General features: G+C 43.4%; 1 protein-coding gene and 1 long non-coding RNA gene across 2 annotated transcripts in view; both read right to left on the bottom strand.

Annotated features, from left to right (window-relative positions):
• Positions 1-14,153: 14,153 nt before the first annotated feature.
• LOC144696273 (uncharacterized) lies at positions 14,154-22,354 on the bottom strand. The gene is made up of 3 exons (XR_013580145.1): positions 22,248-22,354; positions 17,619-17,765; positions 14,154-17,425 (listed from the first exon to the last, which is right to left on the bottom strand). It is a non-coding gene; the product is annotated as an uncharacterized LOC144696273 (long non-coding RNA).
• A 321-nt stretch (positions 22,355-22,675) lies between these two features.
• Positions 22,676-24,056, bottom strand: part of cep78 (centrosomal protein 78) — a 67,228-nt gene continuing 65,847 nt past the window's right edge. The window contains exon 16 of the mRNA XM_078567532.1: positions 22,676-23,369. Within this exon, the coding sequence (XP_078423658.1) occupies positions 23,031-23,369 (339 nt within the window). The 3' untranslated portion in view covers positions 22,676-23,030. The remainder of the gene's footprint in view (positions 23,370-24,056) is intronic.

Here is a 24,056-nt window from a genome sequence, read left to right as displayed (position 1 = left end):
TTTCTTGACATCACGTGGAGTGAATCAAATTGGCTGAAGCCTGGCATCTGTGAGTGGGGACCTCCGGAGGAAGCCGAGATGGATCATCTACTCGGCACTTTTGGCTGAAGATTGTTGCGAATGCTTCAGCCTTATCTTTTGCACTGATGTGCTGGGCTCCTCCATCATTGACAATGGGGATATTTGTGGAGCCTCCTCCTCCAGTAAGTTGTTTAATTGTCCACCACCATTCACGACTGGATGTAGCAGGACTGCAGAGCTTATATCTGATCCGTTGGTTGCGGGATTGCTTAGCTCTGTCTATCACTTGCTGCTTATGCTGTTTGCATGCAAGTAGTCTTGTGTTATAGCTTCACCAGGTTGACACCTCATTTTTAGGGATGCCTGGTGCTGCTCCTGGCATGCCCTCCTGCGCTGTTCATTGAACCAGAGTTGATCCCCTTAATGGTAGAGTGGGCGATATGCCGGGACATGAGGTTACATATTGTGTTCGAGTACAATTCTGCTGCTGCTGATGGCCCACAGCGCCTCATGGATGTCCAGCCTTGAGTTGCTAGATCTGTTTGAAATCTATCCCATTTAACATGGTGGTAGTGCCACACAACACGATGGAGGGTACCCTCAATGTGAAGTATTTATTGCCCATCCCAAATTGCCCTTATGAAGGTGGTGGGTAAGCTGCCTTCATCAACTGCTGCAGTCCATGTGGTGTCGGTAAACCCACAGTGCTATTTAACTTTTGATACAACTAATTGCCTTCCTATAGGACATTTCCAAGGGCAGTTAATCACATTCCTGTAAAACTAGAACCACATACAGGCCAGACTGGTAAGGGTGGCACGTTGCCTTCTCTAAAGGACATTAGTGAACTAAATGGGTTTTATGGCTATTTGGCAGTTTCATGGTCACCATTAACAAAACCAGCTTTTTATTCCAGATTTATTTAACTGAATTTAAATTCCTGCAGCTGCTGTGGTGAGATTTGAACTCATGTCTTCAGAGAATCAGTCCAGGCCTCTGGATGACTGGTCCAGTAACATTACCACTGTGTTACCATCCCCTGATTGTATCCAGTTAATCAGATTGCCATACTGCTGCAAAACCAACAAGCCAGTGTATGGATATTCAAAATTTGGCTCCTTCAGAGATCCTCAATCTTACTGTATGGGTTCTGAGGCTAGTATCCAGCTCTTAAATAGGTAGGGAAAGCCAGATAAAAACATGAGGAAGAAAGGAAGAGGAAGATTTGATGAAGAGGCTGGGGAGGCTCGTGTGGAACATAAACAATGGTGCAAACTGTTTAAGGCTCAATAGCCAACTTTGGTATATATAGTACAGTTGTGAATCACTTTAAATTCAACAATGTATATTGAACTTCTTGTACGATGGAGCTGATCAGTACTGTGCTGCTTAAAACACTGGAGCAGTAATACACTAGAGTGATGGGCTTATGTTCACAATTGTCCACAAGTTGATGTACATTCTATGAAAATCTAGTAAGAGTTGAGGCGGTGACAACCCCAAATACCACCCTCCAGCAATGTACCTTCCAAAAAACTTGGCAGTTGACCGTGATGCTAAATCTAGGCAGAAATGAGGAGGTCTGGAAAGATCCTCCAGCAAGAGAAGGCTCAGTTCCCACTTTGCCCATATCTAAAACTTCAAAACCTAGTTGATGGATATGGTGACTGAATATCTTCATTTGTGCGAAAATTTGTAGAAGGATTTACCAGCCCCACATTTACAATGTTGTGACTGGGAAACATGTTCTTGGCAAAAACCTGGCTCTGCGGCATATATTTCACAGTAGAATCTGCAGTGAGAGATCAGCACAATTTTAAGGTGAAACACAATGGGCCAGATATATTAGATTTACTCTAGCCAGGACTTACAAGCATTGCCCTAACTTCTTTAATTTCAATCCAATGAGAGGGATGAGAAATAAAACCTGAAAAACTGAGCACAAATATCCCCATCCTCAATGATGAGGAGCCCAGCATATCAGTGCAAAAGATAAGGCTGAAGCATTTGCAATCATCTCCAGAAGTGTCAAGTGGATGATCGATCTTGCGATCCCTAACCTCACAGATGCCAGTCAATTTGATTCACTCTGCGTGATATAAATAAATGGCTGAATTACGCATTGAATACAGCAAAGGCATATTTGACAACATCCTTGCAGTGGTAACTGAAGATTTATGTTCAAGAACTAGTTGGGTCCCCAGCCAAGCTGTTCCAATGCAGCTACAACTTTGATATTTTTCCGCCAATGTGGAAAATTGCCCAGTTATGACCTGACTACTAAAAGCAAGACAAATCCATGACAGCCAATTACCAACCCATCAGTCAACTCTGATCAACAGCAAAGTGATGGAAGGTGATCAATAACCTCCTCACTGACGTTCAGTTTGGGTTCCACCCAGGCCACTTGGCACCTGATCTCATTACAGCCTTGGTCCAAACATGGACAAAAAAGCTGAACTCAAGAGGTGAGGTGAGACTGAATGCCCTTGATATCAAGGCAGCATTTCACCGTGTGACATCAAACAGCCCAAGTAAAATTGAAGCCAATGGGATTCAGGAGGAAAACACTCCACTGGTTGGATTCATACCTATCACAAAGGAAGATGTTGTTCTCATTGGAGACCAATCATCACAGGACCAGTGCATTGCTGCAGGAGTTCCTCAGGATTGTCATCGTCAGTTGCCCCTTGATTCAAGGATGACATCTACTCAGGGTCACAAGTTTCTGCCATGAGTCTTCGTATGAGTGAACAGATTGATTCTCAACCTGCAAATCTTTGGACACATGGGGCAGGACTTCTCACGAGGTAGTGGGATCCAGGGTGCAGGATTTGCATCCTTTTCTTTCCTTCTTTGTTGCCATTCTGCCTCATCATTAAGATGTTGTAACTTAAAGTGTGATGCAACTGGATGGGCAAGTTGTTGCTGTTCTGAACCATTGGTAGCAAGATCCTCCCAGTCAACAAGGTCAATGCTGCCATGCTTCAGGGAGAGTTGTGGAGTGTCTTTGAAGCTTTTTTCTGTCCTCCACTGGAACATTGGCCATTTGAGCATTGACAGAACAGGACCTGGTGGGAGAAAGGGTTTTCAGCCATCTGTACTAAGTGTTCAGACCATCAAAGTTGATTTTGTTATAGTTTTGCATGAATGCTTGTGGAGTTGTCTTCAAGGACATTAGCATTTGTTCCTTCCATCGAATCCAGAGGATGCCGCAGAGGCATTGCTGGTGGAATTTCTCTTACACTCTTGTGTGTCACTGATACATAATCCAGGTCTCACTTCAGTATAGGAATGTAGTGAAGACAACTGCTATGTGCACGAGGACTTTTGTTGACTTGCAGAGGTCTTTGTTGTCAAACGCTCACTGCTGTAGTTTGCAGAAGGCTGAGCTGGCACAGCTGATCCAGTGTTGGATCTCCATCAATGGTGGCTTTTTGAGAGAGGCGGCTGCCAGGTGTATTGGGAAGTGCTCAACGTATTCCAGAATTTCTCCTTCAACATTTTTGGAAGGTGGAATATTTGTAGGTTGATATATTATATGAGTTAATTTTGGCAACATTCAATGATGCAGAATTGAAGAGTGTTTTGCATATCTGATGCAGAGTGGGCAATGACACTGCAGTCATCCACAAATGGTAGGTCATGTATGTCTATAGTGGTCAGTTTAGTTTTGGCATGAAGGTGACTGAAGTTAAAGAACTTTCCATCTAGACGGTATTTAATACTGACAGTAGAGGGCCACTGATCTTTGATGAGGTGAATAGCCACTGTCAGGTAGATTGTAAATCATATGGGGGCTATCATACAGCCTTGCCTGACTGTAGTCCAGATTTTGAAGGCATTTGTATCAGATCTTGCACTCAAGACAGTTGCAGTCATATCACCAGGAAGCAATTACAGGATTGTGACGAAGTTTCTTGAACATCCAAATCAGTGGAGCACAATTCACAGAGCCTCGCAATCTACTGAGTCAAATGCTTTGGTCAGGTCGATTACTACAATAAAGAGTTCCTAATGTTGTTCTCAACATTTTTCTTGAACATTTGTCTGGCAACAAAGACCATTCCTAGGACCAACCATCTTCAGTTAATTCATGAATGACCTTCCTTTCATCTTAAGGTCAGAAGTGGGGATGATCGCTGATGGTTGCACAGTATGTAGTACCATTCACGACTCTTCAGATACTGAAGCAGTCCATGTACATTTGCAGCAAGATCTGGACAACATTCAGGCCTGGGCTGATAAATGGTAAGAAACATTTTCACCAAACAAATGTCAGGCAATGACCATCTCCAACAAGAGAGAATCCGACCATCTCACCTTGACATTGAATGGCATTACCATCACTGAATAGCCTACCATCAACATCCTGGGTGTTATCATTGACCAGAAACTTACCCAGCCAGCCATATAAATACTATGGCTACAAGAGCGGGGCAGAAGCTGGGAATTTTGCAATGAATAACTCACCACCTGACCCCCAAAGCCTGTCCACCATCTTCACGACACAAGTCAGGAATATGATGAAATACATTCCACTTGCCTGGATGAGTGCAGCTCCAACAATACTCAAGAAGCTCGACATCATCCAGGCCAAAGCAGCCCACTTGATCGGTACCCCCTCCACCATCAATGCGCCAATGTAGCAGTGTGTACCATGTACAAGATGCACTTTTGCAACTCATCAAGCCTCCTTAGGCAGCACCTTCCAAACCCATGAAATTACTCTTCATTTTCCTTCTATCCTTCAAATACAAACTCACCAATCACTCAAGTAGGACTGTTAAACAATATTGTGAGCTCTTTATTCAAAGATTACAGTAATAATTACGCTAATATGCACATTGCTGGAGAGCTCTTACTAACACATTCCAATTACTGTGTCACATGACAGTTGACATAATATCCTGTCTGATGATGTATACACATTATGATGTATGGACATACCCATTTAAAGACATATTACAACATGCCCCCTTTGTTTAAAGCTAAGATATAAACTGATAGTAATAAGATATCATAACACTATTTACATTAAAGCAAAACTTTTGTGCATTGTGAGCTCACAACTTTACAAATTTATAAGTCTTTGAAAAGGTGGTTTGCCAATATGACCCGACCTGGTCACAGTGAAACTTCTTTGAGATCTCTGACTGTTATCAAGGTGGTTTTGATTTGTAGGCCTGTTGCTTTCTTGCGCAACAACATCGCGCTGGCTGTTTTCACCATGACCTTCCACAATGCTATGTTCAGATCTCACCTTTGAATATGTTCTATTCTTGAAGGATTGCTGGGTGTTGCATTATTGGACATCTCCCTGAGTTGACATCAATTTCTGTGCAATGCTGCTCCATCTGGTGTCAGCATTTCATATGATCTTGGCTCTTGACAGACCTTGGCTATTCCGCTGAAAAACCAGGTTCTCTCTGTCAGATGTAGGGCCTGTCCTTTTTAAACCTATGGTCAAACTTGGCAATTCTCTACCTGCATGTCGGTCATGCATATCCTTCATCCTCCCATTTTTCCAGTGGCTCATCTTATACAACTGTAAACTTGGGCAGGTGTTGGCTTAGAAGAGTCGTTCAGACTTGCCTCCAAATATGAGCTTAGCTGGTGAGGGTAAACTTGCACTCAATGGTGCTACCCTTAGATGTAGCATTGCGACTTGGAAATTCTGCTTCATTTCTTGGCATTTAATAATCAAGGACTTAGTAGTATGAGACATTCACTCCACTAGGCTGTTTGACGATAGTGTGGAGATGGTGTAATGTGATCAATGCTCCACTTTGCCCATGTATCAAAATGGTTTGCCTGTGCATTGAGGACCACTGCCTGAGACAATTTCTTGTGGCGTCCCAAACATATTGAAAACGGTACTGAGTGTAATGGCAACAGCTGCTGTTGATGTATTGTGTAGTTGGCAAATAATCAGAAACTTGGAAAAATATTCCATCAATAATAGAAAATCATCACCATAGACAGTAAATAGATGTGTAGCAATTCTGATCCATGGATGTGTTGGAATCTTGTGAGGTATCAATGATTCCTTGTGTTGGCTTGGCTGGTGTGCCTGACATGCCTCGCACATCCTCACAATCTTCTCTATATCACAGCCAATCCTTGGTCAGTATAGGGTTTCCCTCACAAGACATCTAGTGTGCTCAATGCCCATGTGAACCTGGCATAATTGCATCAGAATTTCTGATCAGAATGACTCAGGTATTTAAAGCTGACTACCCTTGAATATTTTGCCTCTCAATACTTATAGAACATAAATAAATATAGAATTTATAATTTATAGAAATAGTTTGCCTCTTTTCTCTGATGAAATTTAAGTGGACAATTAAACAACGCACTGGAGGAGGAGGCTCAACAAATATCCCCATCTTCAATGATGGGAGAGCACAGCACGTCAGTGCAAAAGATAAGGCTGAAGCATTTGCTACAATCTTCAGCCAGAAGTGCCGAGTGGGTGATCCATCTCGGCTTCCTCCGGAGGTCCCCAGCTCACAGATGCCAGTCTTCAGCCAATTCGATTCACTCCACGTGATGTCAAGAAACGGCTGAAGGCACTGGATACTGCAAAGGCTATGGGCCCTGATTATATTCCAGCAATAGTACTGAAGACTTGTGCTCCAGAACTTGCCACGCCCCTAGCCAAGCTGTTCCAGCACAGCTACAACACTGGCATCTACCCGGCTATGTGGAAAATTGCCCAGGTATGTCCTGTACACAAAAAGCCAACACGACCAATTACCGCCCCTTCAGTCTACTCTCCATCATCAGTAAAGTAATGGAAGGGGTCATCAACAATGCTATCAAGTGGCACTTGTTTAGAATAACCTCCTCACTGATGCCCAGTTTGTGTTCTGCCAGGGCCATTTAGCTCCTGACCTCATTACAGCCCTGGTTCAAACATGGACAAAAGAGCTGAGCTCCTGAAGTGAGGCGAGAGTGACTGCCCTTGACATCAAGGCTGCATTAGACCAAATGTGGCATCAAGGAGCCCTAGCAAAACTGGAGTCAATGGGAATCAGGAGGCAATCTCTCCACTGTTTGGAGTCATACCTAGCACAAAGGAAGATGGTTGTGGTTGTTGGAGGTCAGTCATCTCAGCTCCAGGACATCACTGCAGGAGTTCCTTAGGGTAGTGTCCTCGGCCCAGCCGTCTTCAGCTGCTTCATCAATTACTTTTCTTCTATCATAAGGTCAGAAGTGGGGATGTTCGCTGATGATTGCACAATATTCAGCACCATTCGGCACTCCTTGGATACTGAAGCAGTCCATGCCCAAATGCAGCAAGACCTGGACAATATCCAGGCTTGGGCTGACAAGTGTCAAGTAACATTCATGCCACACAAGTGCCAGACAATGACCATCTCCAACAAGAGAGAATCTAATCATTGCCCCATGATGTTCAAACGCATTACCATCACTGAATTCCCCACTAGCAACATCCTGGGGGTTACCATTGACCAGAAACTGAACTGGACTAGCCATATAAATACTGTGGCTGCAAGAGCAGGTCAGAGGCTGGAATCCTGCGATGAGTAACTCACCCCCTGACTCCCCAATGTTGTCCACCATCTACAAGGCACAAGTCAGGAGTGTGATGGAATACTCCCTAGTTGCCTGGATGAGTGCAGCTCCCACAACACTCAAGAAGCTTGTCACCGTCCAGGAGAAAGCAGTCCGCTTGATTGGCACCCCATCTAAACATTCACTCCCTCCACCACTGACATGCAGTAACAGCAGTGTGTACCATCTACAAGATGCATTGCAGGAATTCACCAAGGCTCCTTAGGCAGCACCGTCCAAACCCACGATCACTACCATTTGGAAGGTCAAGAGCAGCAAATAGATGGGAACACCACCACCTGGAAGTTTGCCTCCAAGTCACACACCATCCTGACTTGGAAATATATCGCCGTTCCTTCACAGTCACTGGGTCAAAATCCTGGAACTCCTTTCCTAACAACCCTGTGGGTGTACCTACACCACATGGGCTGCAGCAGTTCAAGAAGGCAGCTCGCCACAACCTTCTCAAGAGCAACTAGGGATGGGCAATAAATGCTGCCCCAGCCAGTGAAGCCCACACCCCGTGAATGAATAATAAAAAAGTTGCAAAGTCCATTATGGACTCACTCCTGTTTAAACCAAGGCAATTTGTCCAGGTGTTTGCCAGGGGCAGTCAAAGTTTGTTGAAGTGTTTAAAGATATTTAAAAGTTTAAAAACATTTTAAGAAGTGTCTAAAAGTATTTATAAAACACCCAACTACCTCTGAGCTGAAGACTGACCTCAACAGACATGCCTTCAGCTTGTGATGCCATTAGGGACGTGGCTTCATTTGGAATGCACCTGACTGCAATTCCTCGCTGACCCTTTCATTGGTGAACCATGCTGCACAGAGTTGTTGAAATTCTCACTGCAGCCAAAGAACTCAGTAAGTTCACATTTCCCAATGCAAAATCTGGACCATTATCTTTGTTTCTTTTTTATATACAGTAAAACTTAACACAAATGCTAACAGCTAAGATGGTAGCCAGTTACATGACAATAAATAATTCCACTCTTGATGCACGTAGCTTTGTCATTTGCTGTATTAGATATCTGGTCTTGCTTACTTTGACTTCAACGAATATATGTAATTATAAAAATTCATCATATAGAACTGCACTACTGCCAGACATTCCTATGGAAATTTGTAGTCTGAGTTCACGTTGTGTAAACACACAGTCTGAAAAATGCTCCATGGACCAATGTATGTACGTCAAAGCACAAAATACATAGAAACCATTCTATTCACAGCCATTAAACCAACCTGCCCCAGTGACTAGGTTTCACACAGGTGTGGTCAGGTGAAATTGACTGCTCAACTAAGTGCTTTGATTTTGCTTAAAGCTCAAAGCAGTACTGTGTAGGTATATTCACAGCTGAGGTAGACAGATTTTTAATCAGTAAGGGAATCAAGGGTTATGGGGAAAAGGCAGGAAAATAGAGTTGAGGATTATCAGAGCAACCATGATCTCACTGAATGGCAGAGCAGTCTCGATGGGCTGAATGGCCTACTTCTGCTCCTACATCCTATGGTCTTATGTATGTGCTGAGGTTAAATATCTGTATTCACAATGGCACTAGTTTCAAGGAAAACAGCAATAAACAATGGCTTCATTAACAAATAATCTCTTTTCTAATTCCAGCCTTTTTCACTTGTAATGCTATTAAAGGAAGGTATAGCTAGTGAGAACATTCTTTTATGTGCAACATTTTACCAATACTCCGAGATAGCTTTAGTGCAAGTGGCATGAGCCTTTGCATCTGTTCTGTAACCTATAACCAATTATCCAAAGTAACACAGCACAGCCTTCAGTCGGGGGGCAGAGGTGAGTATGGTGGCCATTACCAAGGAGAAGGTGCTCGGAAAACTGAAAGGTCTGAAGGTGGATAAATCACCTGGACCAGATGGATTACACCCCAGAGTTCTGAAGGAGATAGCTGAAGAGATAGTGAAGGCGTTAGTGGTGATCTTTCAGGAATCACTGGAGTCAGAAAGGGTCCCAGGGGACTGGAAAATCACTAATGTAACCCCCCTGTTTAAGAAGGGAGTGAGGCAAAAGACGGGAAATTACAGGCCAATTAGCCTGAAGTCGGTCGTTGGTAAGATTTTAGAGTCCATTACTAAGAATGAGATTTCAGAATACCTGGAAGTGCATGGTAAAATCGGGCAAAGTCAGCATGGTTTCATCAAGGGGAGGTCATGCCTGACAAATCTGTTAGAATTCTTTGAGGAGGTAACGATTAGGTAAGACAAAGGAGAGCCAATGGATGTTATCTACTTGGACTTCCAGAAGGCCTTTGAAAAGGTGCCGCACAGGAGGCTGCTCAGTAAGATAAGAGCCCATGGTGTTAGAGGCAAGGTACTAGCATGGATCGAAGATTGGCTGTCTGGCAGGAGGCAGAGAATGGGGATAAGGGGGTCCTTCTCAGGATGGCGGCCGGTGACTAGTGGAGTTCCGCAGGGGTCAGTGTTGGGACCACAACTTTTCACTTTATACATTAATGATCTAGATGAAGGAACTGAGGGCATCCTGGCTAAGTTTGCAGATGATACAAAGATAGGTGGAGGGACAGTAGTATTGAGGAGGCGGGGAGGCTGCAGAAGGATTTGGATAGGTCAGGAGAATGGGCAAAGAAGTGGCAGATGGAATACAACATGGGCAAGTGTGAGGTCATGCACTTTGGTAGGAAGAATAGAGGCATAGACTATTTTCTAAATGGGGAGAGAATTCAGAAATCTGGAGTGCAAAGGGACTTGGGAGTCCTAGTCCAGGATTCTCTTAAGGTTAACTTGCAGGTTGATGTGGTAGTTAGGAAGGCAAATGCAATGTTGGCATTTATTTCGAGAGGACTAGAATATAAAAGCAGGGATGTGCTGCTGAGGCTTTATAAGGCTCTGGTCAGACCACATTTAGAATATTGTGAGCAATTTTGGGCCCCATATCTCAGGAAGGATATGCTAGCCCTGGAGAGGGTCCAGAGGAGGTTCACGAGAATGATCCCAGGAATGAAAGGCTTAACATATGAGGAACGTTTGAGGACTCTGGGTCTATACTCAATGGAGTTTAGAAGGATAAGGGGGGGATCTGATTGAAACTTACAGAATACTGAAAGGCCTGGATAGAGTGGACGTGCGGAAGATGTTTCCATTAGTAGGAGAGACTAGGACCCGAGGGCACAGCCGCAGAGTAAAGGGAAGACCTTTTAGAACAGAGATGAGGAGAAACTTCTTTAGCCAGAGAGTGGTGAATCTATGGAATTCATTGCCACAGAAGGCTGTGGAGGCCAGGTCATTGATTGTATTTAAGACCGAGAGAGATAGGTTCTTGATTGGTAAGGGGATCAAAGGTTACGGGGAGAAGGCGGGAGAATGGGGTTGAGAAACTTATCAGCCATGACTGAATGGCGGAGCAGACTCGATGGGCCGAATGGCCTAATTTCTGCTTCTATGTCTTTTGGTCTTATAGGCCGACCGCATCTGTGGAGAGAGAAACACAGTTAATGTTTCGTGTCAATGGCCTTTTCTCATGTTCTAATGAAAGGTACTTGACCTGAAACATTGGCCCAGATCTTGTGATCATGGAGATACAGAGGCGTACTCTTGAAATGAGCATTCAGCTCATTGGCAAGCAAGTGTCATGATTTTAATGGCTTTTCCAGCTGCCCCCACCCCCCGACGCTATCGGCAAGACTGAGTAGCCAGCGTGGAGTGTAGCCAGGGATGCGGGAGTGGGAGCCGGGGGTGGGGAAGTAAGTGAATAATCTATTTCATTGTTTTTAAGAAAAAAAATGTACAATATCTATGTGACATAATTACCAATTATTTTATTTAATATGATTGTCTGTACGATTTTTAAAAATCCTGGTTAAGTACAACAAATTGTGATTGAGGACAGGGTGCTTTTGATTGAAGTATGTAATTGTTGGTTAAGTCTTTCAATCAGTCTCTGTGGTATCTAAATTTACAAATATACATTCATAACTGCAATTCGAGGGTGGAAGGAAGCAGAGCCGGCAGTGCTATGATGGAATTGGGAGGCGGGTTGCAGTTGCAGGAGTGCAGAGCAGGGGCCAGTGAGTGTCAGGGGTGTGGGAATATTTTGACACGACTGCTGATTTAAAGGGCTGTGCCTCTGAGCAGGCTGTACACCTGCTAGGTGGAGCCCTAAATAATGCAATGCAAATACAAGTGTAAGTACAGGGCAATCAGTCCATGTTTACATGCTGACAGGTCTCGGCAGGACCATTCGCATGGGCTCCCTAAGCCGTTTCAGGCGCACCACAATTTCCAGATTGAGCCTAAATCAGCTCCTCCGAAGTTGCCGTGCTGTTGCGGCCCTCGATAGTGGCAAACTTTTCAGCACTGAATGCTATTGGGACAACTAGATCTAGGCCATTAACTATTTCTCTCTCCACAGCTGCATCTAGACCTGCTGAGTATTTCCAGCATTTTCTGTTTTTATTTCAGGTTTCCAGCATACACAGTATTTTCCCTTATTTTCAAATGTATCAGTTGTTTACCGTCAAAATAGAACAAGAATAAGAAAAAGGTGTTAATCAAACCTTTAACAAGAAATGTCTCAGATTTTCTGTGAATGCTTCCAAAACAAACAAAATTTAGTACTAAATGACAGGATTAAATTGGAAAACACAAAAGTGAAGTTATCACAGCTGTAATCTTGATTACAATAAATAAGAATGCACTGATACTAAAACCTCCTTGTTTGATTTGAAAACAACCATATGAATACAGCTTGATACCTAAAAGCAGAATATTATGCCAGCATTTTTGACAAATTCATTGCTGTGCCCATAAAAAGAAACATTCACATTGATAATATGATGGTAAACAACTATCTAAAACATTATCTTATAAATTGACAAATAAATATGCTGAAAATGAATTTTCATGGGGCTTTGCCAAATATCTACTGAAGTTACAATGGATAAGAGAACCGTTATTGCAGTAAGTCAATTCACTAAAAGTAACAAATCAAAATTATCTGTATTTAATAACAATTAGTATTATTTACTCCCTCGTGATGTAAAACCAACATTTTTGCAAGTTAAAGCAATGTTCAGATCAGACAGCAATTTGATTTTTGGACATGCGTGCTCAGTTAATAGAAGCAGCAGCATACATCAATAAATGTAATTTTCTTCCTTTTTGTCAACATAACAAAAGGTTGAATAAAGGGACATTCATAAAACAAGGCATGATTAATTTGGTGTTAGATGCTAAATATTAAACTGCATTAGTGCAGTTGAATTTTGTCAAATAGAATCAAGAGGTGTCAAATATTCTGATAAAAACAAATTACATTACTAACAGCTTTTTCAGAGCAAAGGTACAACTCTCTAATCATTTGTTTTAAATATTTTATAGCTGTGTGTGTATATATTATATTATATATACATTATAATGTATCATACACATTATAATACTAAGTTGAGTCATGGATACTAAAAATCACCAGGGACGTGTTAGAGTTGTTGGATCCAAACAGACGGATGCACGTTCTAGAGTCAATCTTTAATCACCATGACTGAGAAACATCTTGTTTAAAATTACAAGATTGTGGTTTGTACTTTTTTCTTTATTTGTGAATTACTTAGAAAGAGAAAGACAAATTATCTTTCTGAACTGGCTTATATTAAAATGAAAGCAACCTTTCTTCTCAAAATCACCATCTGAGAAATGCTATGCTGTCAACGGGAAAGCAGACCAGCTACTTTGATTTGATGATTGTTCAACTAAGGAAAGACTACACATTCATAGGAAGGGGTAGGTGCACAATGTATTAGCACTGCTTTTGTATTACTGCTGCTTTTTGTATTCTTGCTGCTTTATAACATGGTGTGCTACCATTGTTATTTTGCTTGACAGTTCTGTATCTGGAAACTGGGAATAAATATGAACCTTTCACTAGTTCTTGAGCTTATTTTAATAATTCATTTCAAAACCATACATTGAGTCATTGTGGCGAGAAACAACCCAAAGGTACTTAGAGCTGTGCTTTGCTTTGTTAGGGGGAAATTAAAAATGCTAAAAGAGAATATAGTAAGAATTTACTGAAAAACCCCATAAATCTCCAAGCAGGCATGGCTGCTAAACATATTAAGAGTTGAAGATTACATGATGAACATTGCACAACCTTGAGAGTCAGACTGGAGACAAAAGTATGACATAAATTAGATTAAGTGTACTCCCCTCTCGCATAGGGAAAGGGCAGATGGTTTTAGCATAGATATGGGAAGATGAACAAGGGACAAAGAGGGGGCTTTGATGAAACACAGTCTTGAGTTGTGAGAACCAAGGTCTTTGCGTACATGTTTTAATTTTGATTGGATAATATAGTTATGTATACATCCTTTAGTATAATTGGTTAGCAAAATCACATGTTTATATACTCAATAGGATAGAGTTAGCATGGGACCAGTGTGTCGGTTACCGATTGGATGTATTCAACTGTACTCAAATGTATTATGATAAGAAAAAGTACAAAAGTAATCAAATGTAATAAATCTGGGAGCTGGGTCTTCATTCTCAGGAATGATTGCAGTTCCCTTGCATATGCTTGAATAAAACCAGTTAAAAGGAAGCCTGAGTCTCTGTGGTCGTTGCGGGACTGGAGAGTGTACCATCTTCAGCTTCATCAAAACTCAGGCTAATGCTTGCAAAAAGGACCACGAGCCTTGAAATAATACAATCTCAGAAATAATATCCTAGTGAAAGTTAAGAACCATGCTTGCTATTCTTCTTTATGTTTCTGTTATCATTCTAGTTCTGACAATAAATTTGATTCAGTTATAGGGTGGAATTTTTCACTCGGCGTGCGGGCGCGCGCCCAACACGCTCAAGTGTAAAATAGTGTGCGATGATGTCAGGTGAGTGTCCCAATGTCATTGCGCACATGCACAATATTTCACTTGGTGGGCGTGCGTGGTTGCTGGAGCCATGCCCACCATTAATTAAGAAGCCAGTTAAGGCCATTAAAAGTCAATTGACGCCAATTTTTCATTGCCCGTGTGATTTCACACTCGTCACACGGGCAAAACGGGCAGGCGGCCAGCCAACAATTTCAAAAATCTCATCCACTGGCGGGATAAAAAGGGTCAGCAGCATTGCCAGTGTGAGTAGTGAGGAGTTTGGTAGATATTTTGTTGCTGGTGACTTATTGGTATATGGCAGCTTCATCTCTGCTCGAGGCTTCAAGTTTTAGCATTTCCAGGCATCATTTCTGAATGCCCTGGTATCTCCAAGGACCCCGGAAAATTCAGACCATGTGGACCCTTCCAGGTATCAGACAGCCTTCTGTTACCCTGGTAATGGGGATTATGGTCTCCACTGGAAGCACCTCCTCTGAGGAGGAAGAGAGGGGCAGAAGGGAGAGGAGGCCAGGCAGCTTCCAGGGGAGTGGACTGTGGGAGGAGAGGCACAGGCACAGGGGGTGCAGGGCCAGCAGGTAGTCCAAGGCATAAGGAGCCACAGGAGACACCACTATCCTGTTGCCAGGGTTTACTGGCAGCGATGCAGCTACCCTAATATGTCCACAGTGTAATGCTAAAGGAGGTTCCGCCTCTCCAGGGAGACAGTGACCTCCATCTGTCAGATGATTGTCAGATCTGTCAGCTGAGATCAGCTGTGACTGTGCAGGCGGACACCCCATGCCAGTGGCTCTGAAGGTCACAGCAGCCCTCAACTTCTATGCCTCCGGCTCTTTCCAGGGGTTGGTAGGGGATCTGTGTGGAGTCTCCCAATCAGCTGTCCAGAGTTGTGTCAAGCTGGTGACAGAAGCTCTGTTCAGGCAGGTATTGACTTTCATTCATTTCTGTTCAGATGAGGCCAGCCATGCTGAGCGAGCCAGAGGCTTTGCAGCGATTGCTGGGTTCCCCCGTGTCCAGGGTGCAATCGACTGCACACGTGGCCATCAAGGCGCCAGCGGGTCAGCCTTTGTTAACAGGAAGGGATTCCACTCTGTGAATGTGCAGATAGTGTGTGACCATAGGATGCAGATTCTGCAAATCTGTGCAAAGTACCCTGGCAGCTCCCATGATGCTTACATTCTGAGACACTCCCAGGTGCCAAGGCTCTTCAGTGCTCCAGCCCGACTGGATGGATGGCTGCTGGGTGACAAGGGCTATCCCCTGAAAAGGTGGCTTATGATACCTCTCCGCCATCCAAGAACAGAGGCAGAGCAGCGGTACAACAGGAGCCAAGCCTCCATAAGGGTGGTGATAGAGGACCATAGGTCTTCTGAAGATCCACTTCCAATGCCCAGACCACTCAGGGGGAGCATTACAATACCTCCCAGGGCAGGTGTCACTGACAGGGGTCGCATGCTGCACTCTCCACAATCTGGCACTGGCAAGGGGAGACCCACTGGAGGAAGAGGATATTGACATAGCTGCACAGGCCACAGATGATGAATCCAGCAGTGAGTCAGAAGAGGAGCACAGTGAGGAGAATGCTAAGGGCGTGGAGGCAAACCTCTGTAATCTCCATGGAGACAGAGACGCCTGGGACGCCTTGGTCCAACATTCCTTCAGCTAGGCTGCCAATTAAGTACTACAACCTCATGCCAGGGCTGCTGCTTTCATCCCGGATGTCTGGAATGACCCTTTCCTTTGAACCCAAAGTCCACCCAGTGCCTGTGCAATAAAGTTTCCAGCCACCATGCCCAGCATTACACACTGGTGTACCCTGCACCACAGGAAATAAGAAAGGTGAAGCATACTCTGGCCATTACGACGAAGAAAATTTATTTCATGTTGACAGTCAAAACAAATTAACAGAACCTCATCTGCTCTTCAGCCCCAGGCCAGTTAAAATAAACAAAACAGAAGTTCAGCCGTGACTAGTCCCTTTTCTGCTCATGGTGCTTTAAACTTACGTTTACCGGTGCTACATCTTGGTGCTCCCCCCTCGCTGGCACTGGCATTGGAGGCAGCCTGCTGACCCTGCTGTCTTGTTGGCGTTGATGACCGTGGCAGGTGTCCTCTGGCCCGTGGAGCCTGTGCTGGCCCCGCCTGGGAGGGAGTGGCCAGTTCCACGGCTGGCATCTCCCCAGTCACTGCAGCCTCATCTGATGCCACGGTCACTGGCAGAGGAGCGGAGGAGCTGCTGCCATCTTCCAGTGTGCCGAGAGCAGCCCGCAAAGAAGACAGGCAGCTCACGCACCAATGTGAGGTCGCTCTGGACTTCCCTGTTCACCATTGATGGGCGGGCACCTAGCTGGAATACTGGGTGCCTCAACCATCTCCCACACGAACACTGAACACCTGAAGTCAGTGCCTGTGTGAGGGCTTGCAGGTCCGAGCACAACCCTAGGAACCCCTGATTTTGTTCCTGGAGCTGCCTCTCCATGAGAGTCACCACTCTCTCAATGGAGGAGGCAGTGCACTTGGCCCTGAGGGTCAACGCAGTGCTCATGCTCCGCATGGACTCTTCCATAATGGAGACCATGACACATATACCCTCATGGATCTCCGTCAGATCCTCCCATACATCTCACTGGACATCTAGCATCTGCCACCTAATGAACGACTCCAGTGGCTCATCATCTGCCTTCGACTGAGCATCGTCCTGATTTCCAGCAGTCCTCCGACTGTCAGTGCCTTGGGCACTCTCTGCCTCTGCCTGCTCCTCAAGAGAGTGTGAAGTGCCCTCATGGCTGTGCATCAACATTTTAGCCAAAGATCTAACGCCCACTAAGATACTGGTGTCCGCACTGATGCTTGGTTCACAGAGCGAGTGTGATGCAAGTGCATCTGGAGCCTGTTGGTCCTCTGGCGTCAGGAGTGGGTCTTTGAGGTCCTGCGATTGGGTACGCGATGGTAAACCTAAGGGAGAACAACGACATGTCATTAGTTTAAGTCATCACACTGTTATGGTGCACGCTAAGCACCCTGGTGAGACAATGGAGATCTGAAACACGGTGCCATCGTCTTTCAATGATCAATGGGGAATCCAGTTTTGAGGCTCCCATCAATGATAAGACTACACAAGAATGTTTGCACCATCTGAAACTCTCACCTTCGTCTGACACCCCAGCCTCTCCACGGCCGGTTGACCGAGGTGCGCGGCGCCTCTCCAGCTCCAAGGCGTCCTGCCCCTATCTGGTTAGGATTAGGGGGTTAGCGGGGCTTCCGCCAGTCCACAACTTTTCAATCTTTCAAGCAGCTGTTCAAGCTGAGAAGATGAGAGTGATGGGAGAAGAGGGAAAGGAAAATAAAAATTTAAGAGTGGGCAACACTTTTTTGCATACACATTAAAGTACAATAAATAGTGCAATTAGGCTATGGTAAAAAGGTGTGGCTCCATCTACCCCTGGGAAAGGGAAGAGGTAGTTGGCTATAATATGGTAAAACTAAAATTTTGTGAAGGGAGGAAGTGAGTGATTGAGTTTGAATTTATAAATATGCAGATGACACAAAATTTGAAGCATTGTAAACTGTGAGGAGCATAGTGATAGACTTCAAGAGGACATATACAGACTGGCGGAATGGGTGGAAACATGGCAGATGTAATCTAATGCAGAGAAGTGTAAAGTAGGAGGAATAAGGGATGGCATTATAAACAAAAGGGGCTTAGGAACAGAGACCTCTGGGTATATGTAAGTAAATCATTGAAGGTGGGAGGTTGAGAAAGTGGTTAGTAAAGACATACAGGATCCTGGGCTTTATAAATAGAGGCATAGACTACAAAAGAAAGGAAGTCATGATGAACCTTTATAAAACAATGATTCGGCCTCAATTGGAGTATTGTATCCAATTCTGGGCAGTGTATTCTAGGAAATATGTGAAGGCATTGCAAAGGGTGCAAACAAGATTTACAAGATTAATTCTTTGGATGAAGTATTTCAGTTATGTGGAAAGACTGGAGAACCTGGATTGTTCTCCTGAGGGAAGAGAAGGTTAAGAGGAGATTTGATAGAAGTATTCAAAATCATGACGGGCTAGGTAGTCTGTAAAGGGAAACTGTTCCCAACGGGAAGGGGGGTTGAACCAGAGGTCACGGATTTGTGATTCGCAGAAGAAACAACGGTAACATGAAGAAACTTTTTTTAGATAGGAAGGGGGATGTGGTCCTGCAATCAACATTTATGGAGCTAGATCGAAAATTAGCAAGAAGGACCTCAAATGTCGTAATCTTCAGATTACTCCCAGTGCCACGTGCAAGTGAGTACAGAAATATGAGGATAAGGCAGATAAATGCATGGCTGGAAAGATGGTGCAGGGGGGCGGGCTTTAGATTCCTGGGACTGGCTCTGGGGAAGATAGCGCCTGTACAAGCCAAATGGATTGCATCTGAACAGAGCCAGGACTGAGTTCCTTGCAGGGTGTTTTGCTAGTGCTGTTGGGAGGGCTTTAAACTAACTCAACAGGGGTGTGGGAACCAGGAGAGTATTAGAGAGGAATACCAGGGTGCACAAAATACTGGGAGAGACAGATAGCACTAGAATAGAAAATACTAAGTTAATAGGTGGAGTCGGAGTAAGGGAGAAAGTCATTAAATCAGTGTCACTGTGCATGTATGTGAATGCACAAAGTACAGTAAATAAGATTGGGGAGTTACAGATGCAGATTGTCATCTGGAAATATGATGTTATGGCAACAGCAAACCTCGCTCAAGGGCAGCACTCAGTGTTAAGTATTCCCTGGGCACAAGGTGTTCAGGAAAGATAGGGCAGGAAGAAAAGGAGGGGTGGTGGTATTGGTTAAGAGAGCATTGCAATGCTGGAAAAAGAGGATGTCCCAGAGGGTTCAAGGACAGAATCAATTTGGCTAGAGCTAAGGAACAAAAAGGATGTAATTACGTTGCTCATTGTAGGCTATAGACTGCCAACTAGTGGGAAGGACACAGAGGAACAAATCTGCAGGGAAAGTACAGAGAGAGGCAAACATTACCGAGTAATTATAATGGGCGACTTTAATTACCTGACTGCAGACTGGGACAGTGGTAGTGTAAAGGGAAGAGAGGGGAAAGAGCACCTAGATTGTGTTCAGGAGAATATTCTACAGCAGTATATGTCCAGTCCAACAAGAAAGGATGCACTGTTGGACCTGGTTCTTGGAAATGAGGTGGGCCAAGTAGATCAAGTGCCAGTGAGGGAACATTTAGGAGACAGTGATCATCATATCATAAAGTTTAGGATGATGGTTAAAAAAAACAATGTGCAATCCAGTAAGAATAATTAACTGGGGGAGAGCTGACTTCAATGGGACAAGAACGGAGCTGGGCCGAATAGACTGGAACCAAACGTTGGCGGCAAAAACTGTAGCTGAACAATGGGCTACCTTCAAAGAAGAAATGGTTCGGGCACAGTCAAAGTATATTCCCTCAAAAGGGAAAGGTAGGGCAAACAAATCCAGAGCTCCCCAGGTGAAAAAGGAGATAGAAATTAAGATAAAGAAAAAGTGTGCTTATGACAGCTATCAGGTAGAAAATACAATTGAGAACCAAGCAGAATACCGCAGGTTCAGAGGGGAGGTGAAGAAGCAAATAAGAGAAGCAAAGAGGGATTATGAGAAAAAGACTGACAGCCAACACAAAGGGGAATCCCAAAGTCATCTATCGACACATAAATAGTAAGAGAGTAAAAGGAGGAGTAGGGCTGATTAGGGACCAAAAAGGGGATTTACACGTGATGCAGGGGGCATGGTTGAGGTGTTAAATGAATACTTTGCATCTGTCTTTACCAAGGAAGCAGATGTTACCGAAGCCACGGTGACAGAGGAGGAAACTCTGTCACTAGAAGGATTCAAAATTTATAAGGAGGGAGTGTTGGATAAACTGTGGGTACTTAAGGTTGATAATGCACTGGGACCGGCTGAGGTGCATCCAAGGATATTGAAGGGATGAAATTGCAGGGACACTGGCCATAATCTTTCAATCTTCCCTAGACTCTCAGGAGGTGCCGGAGGACTGGAGAATTGCAAACATTGCGTCCTTGTTCAAAAAAGGTTGTAAGGAATTACAGACCAATCAGTTTAACTTCAGTGGTGGGGAAGCTTCTAGAAACAATTATTCGGGATAGAATTAGTAGTCACATGGAAAAACGTGGATTGATTAGGAAGAGCCAGCATAGATTTCGAAAGGGTAAATCATGTTTAACCAACTTGGGAGTTTTTGAAGGGGCAACAGAAAGGGTAGATGAGCGTAATGCTGTTGATGTGGTGTACATGGGCTTTCAAAAGGCATTCGATACAGTGCTACACAACAGACTTGTGAGAAGTTATAGCTCATGGAATAAAAGGGACAATAGCAACGTTGGTACAAAATTGACTGAGTAATAAGAAACAGCGGGTAATGGTCAATGGATATTTTTCGGGCTGGAGGAGGGATTGTAATGGAGTTCCCCAGGGGTCGGTATTGGGACCCTTGCTTTTCCTGATATATATTAATGATCTAGATCTTGGTGTGCAGAGGACAATTTCAAAGTTTGCAGATGATACAAAACTTGGAAGCATTGTAAACTGTGACGAGGACAATATAGAACTTCAAAGGGACATAGACAAGTTGGTGGAGTGGATAGGTGGCAGATGAAGTTCAATGTGGAGAAGTGTGAGGTGATATATTTTGGTAGGAAGAACATGGAGAGACAATATAAAATAAGGGGTACAATTCTTAAGGGGCTGCAGGAGCAGAGGGACCTGAGTGTATATGTGCATAGAACATTGAAGGTGGCAGGATAGGTGGAGAGAGCAATTAGTAAAGCATACAGTATCCTAGGCTTTATCAATAGGGACATAGGGTACAAGAGCAAGGAGGTTATGCTGAGCTGATATAAGATACTAGTTAGACTTCAGCTGGAGTATTGTGCACAGTTCTGGGCACCACACTATAGGCAGGTTGTGAATGCATTGGAGAGAGTGCAGAAGAGGTTCCAGGGATGAGAAACTTCAGTTATGAAGGTAGATTGGAGAGGTTGGGACTGTTCTCCTTGGAGAGAAGACTAAGAGGAGATTTGACAGAACTGCTCAAAATCATGAGGGGGCTGGACAGAGTAGATATGGGAGAAAGTGCTCCTTATTGTAAAAGGATCGAGAACGATAGGGCACAGATTTAAAATGATTGTAAAAGATGCAGATGTGATGTGAGAAAAAACTTTTTCACTCAGCGAGTGGTTGAGTATGGAATGCTCTATCTGGTGGTGGAGGCAGGTTCAATCGGGGCATTCAAGAGGGCATCAGATGATTATTTGAATAGAAACAACGTACAAGGATAGGGGGAAAGGCAGGAGAATAACACTAAGTCATAATGCTCATTTGGAGAGCTGGTGCAGACATGGTGGGCCAAATGGCCTCCTTCTGTGCCATAACAATTCTGTGATGCAGCAAGTGGTTTTGGAATGCACTGCTTCAAGGGATGGTGGAGGCAGATTCAAAAGGGCATTGGATAAGTACTGAAGGGAAAAATTTGCAGGCTACGGGGAAAGTATGGGAGAATAGGAGCAGTGTAATAGATTCGATAGGCCAAATGGCCTTCTTCTGTGCTGTAACCATTCTATGTTTCTACAAGTACAAGCTCTGATTTTATCAATACTGAGTATTAATACAATGTATTATGTACAAAACCATGTTTGAAGCTTGGCAAGAAAGGCGAAATTCCTGGGTCTAGGAAATGGAATATGCTGGGTGGATGGAGAATTTGGAGTGGGACCTAGTTCTGTTGATTCTTTATCCCATTTTCTCAGATAATGTGTTCCAAAAGGCAGTCAGGCATGAGGTGGGGAGAGATGATATCTTGTTAGAAATCCTGTCATTTCCAGCTCCTCTTCTATCCCACAGAAAGTACTTCAGCAGGATGCCAGTGGACTGCCATTAAGGAAAGTGGGAAAACAATCAGTGTTTTGAAGATTTGAATTATTTTCTGGTCAAACAGCCCACCCTCACTTCCTTGTTGATTTGATAACACCTGGTTTTCCATTCACCCTTGCTAATGATCCTATTCCCAGGATTTGGGACAGAGTCAACATCAGGCCAGCTGCACAGCCAGAAGAATTTCAAGGAATTTCAGGTGTCCTGTGTCAGATGTTTTTGGATCTTCACAATAGGTGAGATACTCAAAAACTTTATATGACCTGCAAATTTAAGAGTATGACTTATGATTTTATTAGCCAGCATAAAAAAAAGACAAAATCTCCTATATGTGACAAATTCACTAAATGTTACAAGTCTTTCACAGTGCAACATTACTTCTGTATTCCAAAACAGAAGAGTACATGTAACATTTAAAAACCCTCATCTGACTCATTATGCAATCTGTTAATAGAATGAACATTTGAGGATATCAGATTCTGTTTTATAAAATTTTCATCATCAGTCTTTTGTTAATTTCTATTCCCTCTTAATGGGGACAAAGAGCCATCATTTCCAACTGTAACAAGAATTTCATTTGCTTTTTTATTTCTCTTGTAAAAAGATGCCTTTAATTTTTTGATTTTTATGACTCTTTTGGCTGTGTGTCAACTGTGTCTGAAGCAATGGGCTGGTCACCTTTCGAAAGGCTCAGCAATTTTTCTGAAACATGAGCCGCTGCATATTCTTGGGGTTCGCCATTCCTCCCTGAGAAATGTTGCTTGCTTGTTTTATCTTCATTAGAGCCAACGGCTTCTTCGGATTTTGGAAATTTATTCTCAGAGTTCAGATGACTACATTGTAAATTTTTGGGCTTAAGTTCAATTGATTGATTTTCAAGTTGAACAGATGGACTTGTGGTGGAACCATTGGAGATTCGTGCAGGTTCAGATCTTTTCAGAAAGGCCTGATCTCCAGCAAAAAGCTAAAGTGAAAATAATAACATATCAGAATAACAAAAAAATGAAAAAAGCAATTTGTTACAAGTTACTTTTTGTGGTGGCATACACATCTGTACTTCTACATCATGTACAAACACAACACAGATGTATTTTTATGATAGTGTCTGAATATTTACAATAGAAATTCAAGTCATGTCTTGACTCTTGTCTGAGTTTAAATAATATCTAAATAATACTGAATTCCAAAACCCCACTTCCCTTCCCAACATTCCCCCACCTTGCTTGACCTATAGAATGTTGTTGTTATTGTCAGTTTTGTTGTAGATCTGTACTTAGAAGAAATATATGATTAAAATACCACTGCAATCCAAACCTGATTTATTTGCTCAGTGCTCTGTGAAAAGTGATCCATTCATTAGTGGAGGATGCATTAGTGAAAAATGCCTCAATTAATCCAAATGTTTGTTGATGACAGTTGAAGTTAACACATCAATTTAGGTAACAAAAACAGAAAATGCTGAAAATTCACATCAGATAAGTAACTTCTTGAACAGTGACAGGATGAGAAAAGACAAGTTAACATTAATAGACACACTCCAATTGACTCCACCAGAGTAGCAAAGGCATACAAACCACGAAGATCCATCCTTACACTCAACTTAGTTAAGAGGGAACTACAACTGAGTTCACTGCTTCTGGTTGAGTGAAAG

This window comes from Cetorhinus maximus, chromosome 2 (genome assembly GCF_964194155.1).
Source record: "Cetorhinus maximus chromosome 2, sCetMax3.hap1.1, whole genome shotgun sequence".
In the NCBI taxonomy this organism is placed as follows: domain Eukaryota; kingdom Metazoa; phylum Chordata; class Chondrichthyes; order Lamniformes; family Cetorhinidae; genus Cetorhinus; species Cetorhinus maximus.
This window is presented reverse-complemented; position numbering and strand designations above follow the sequence as displayed.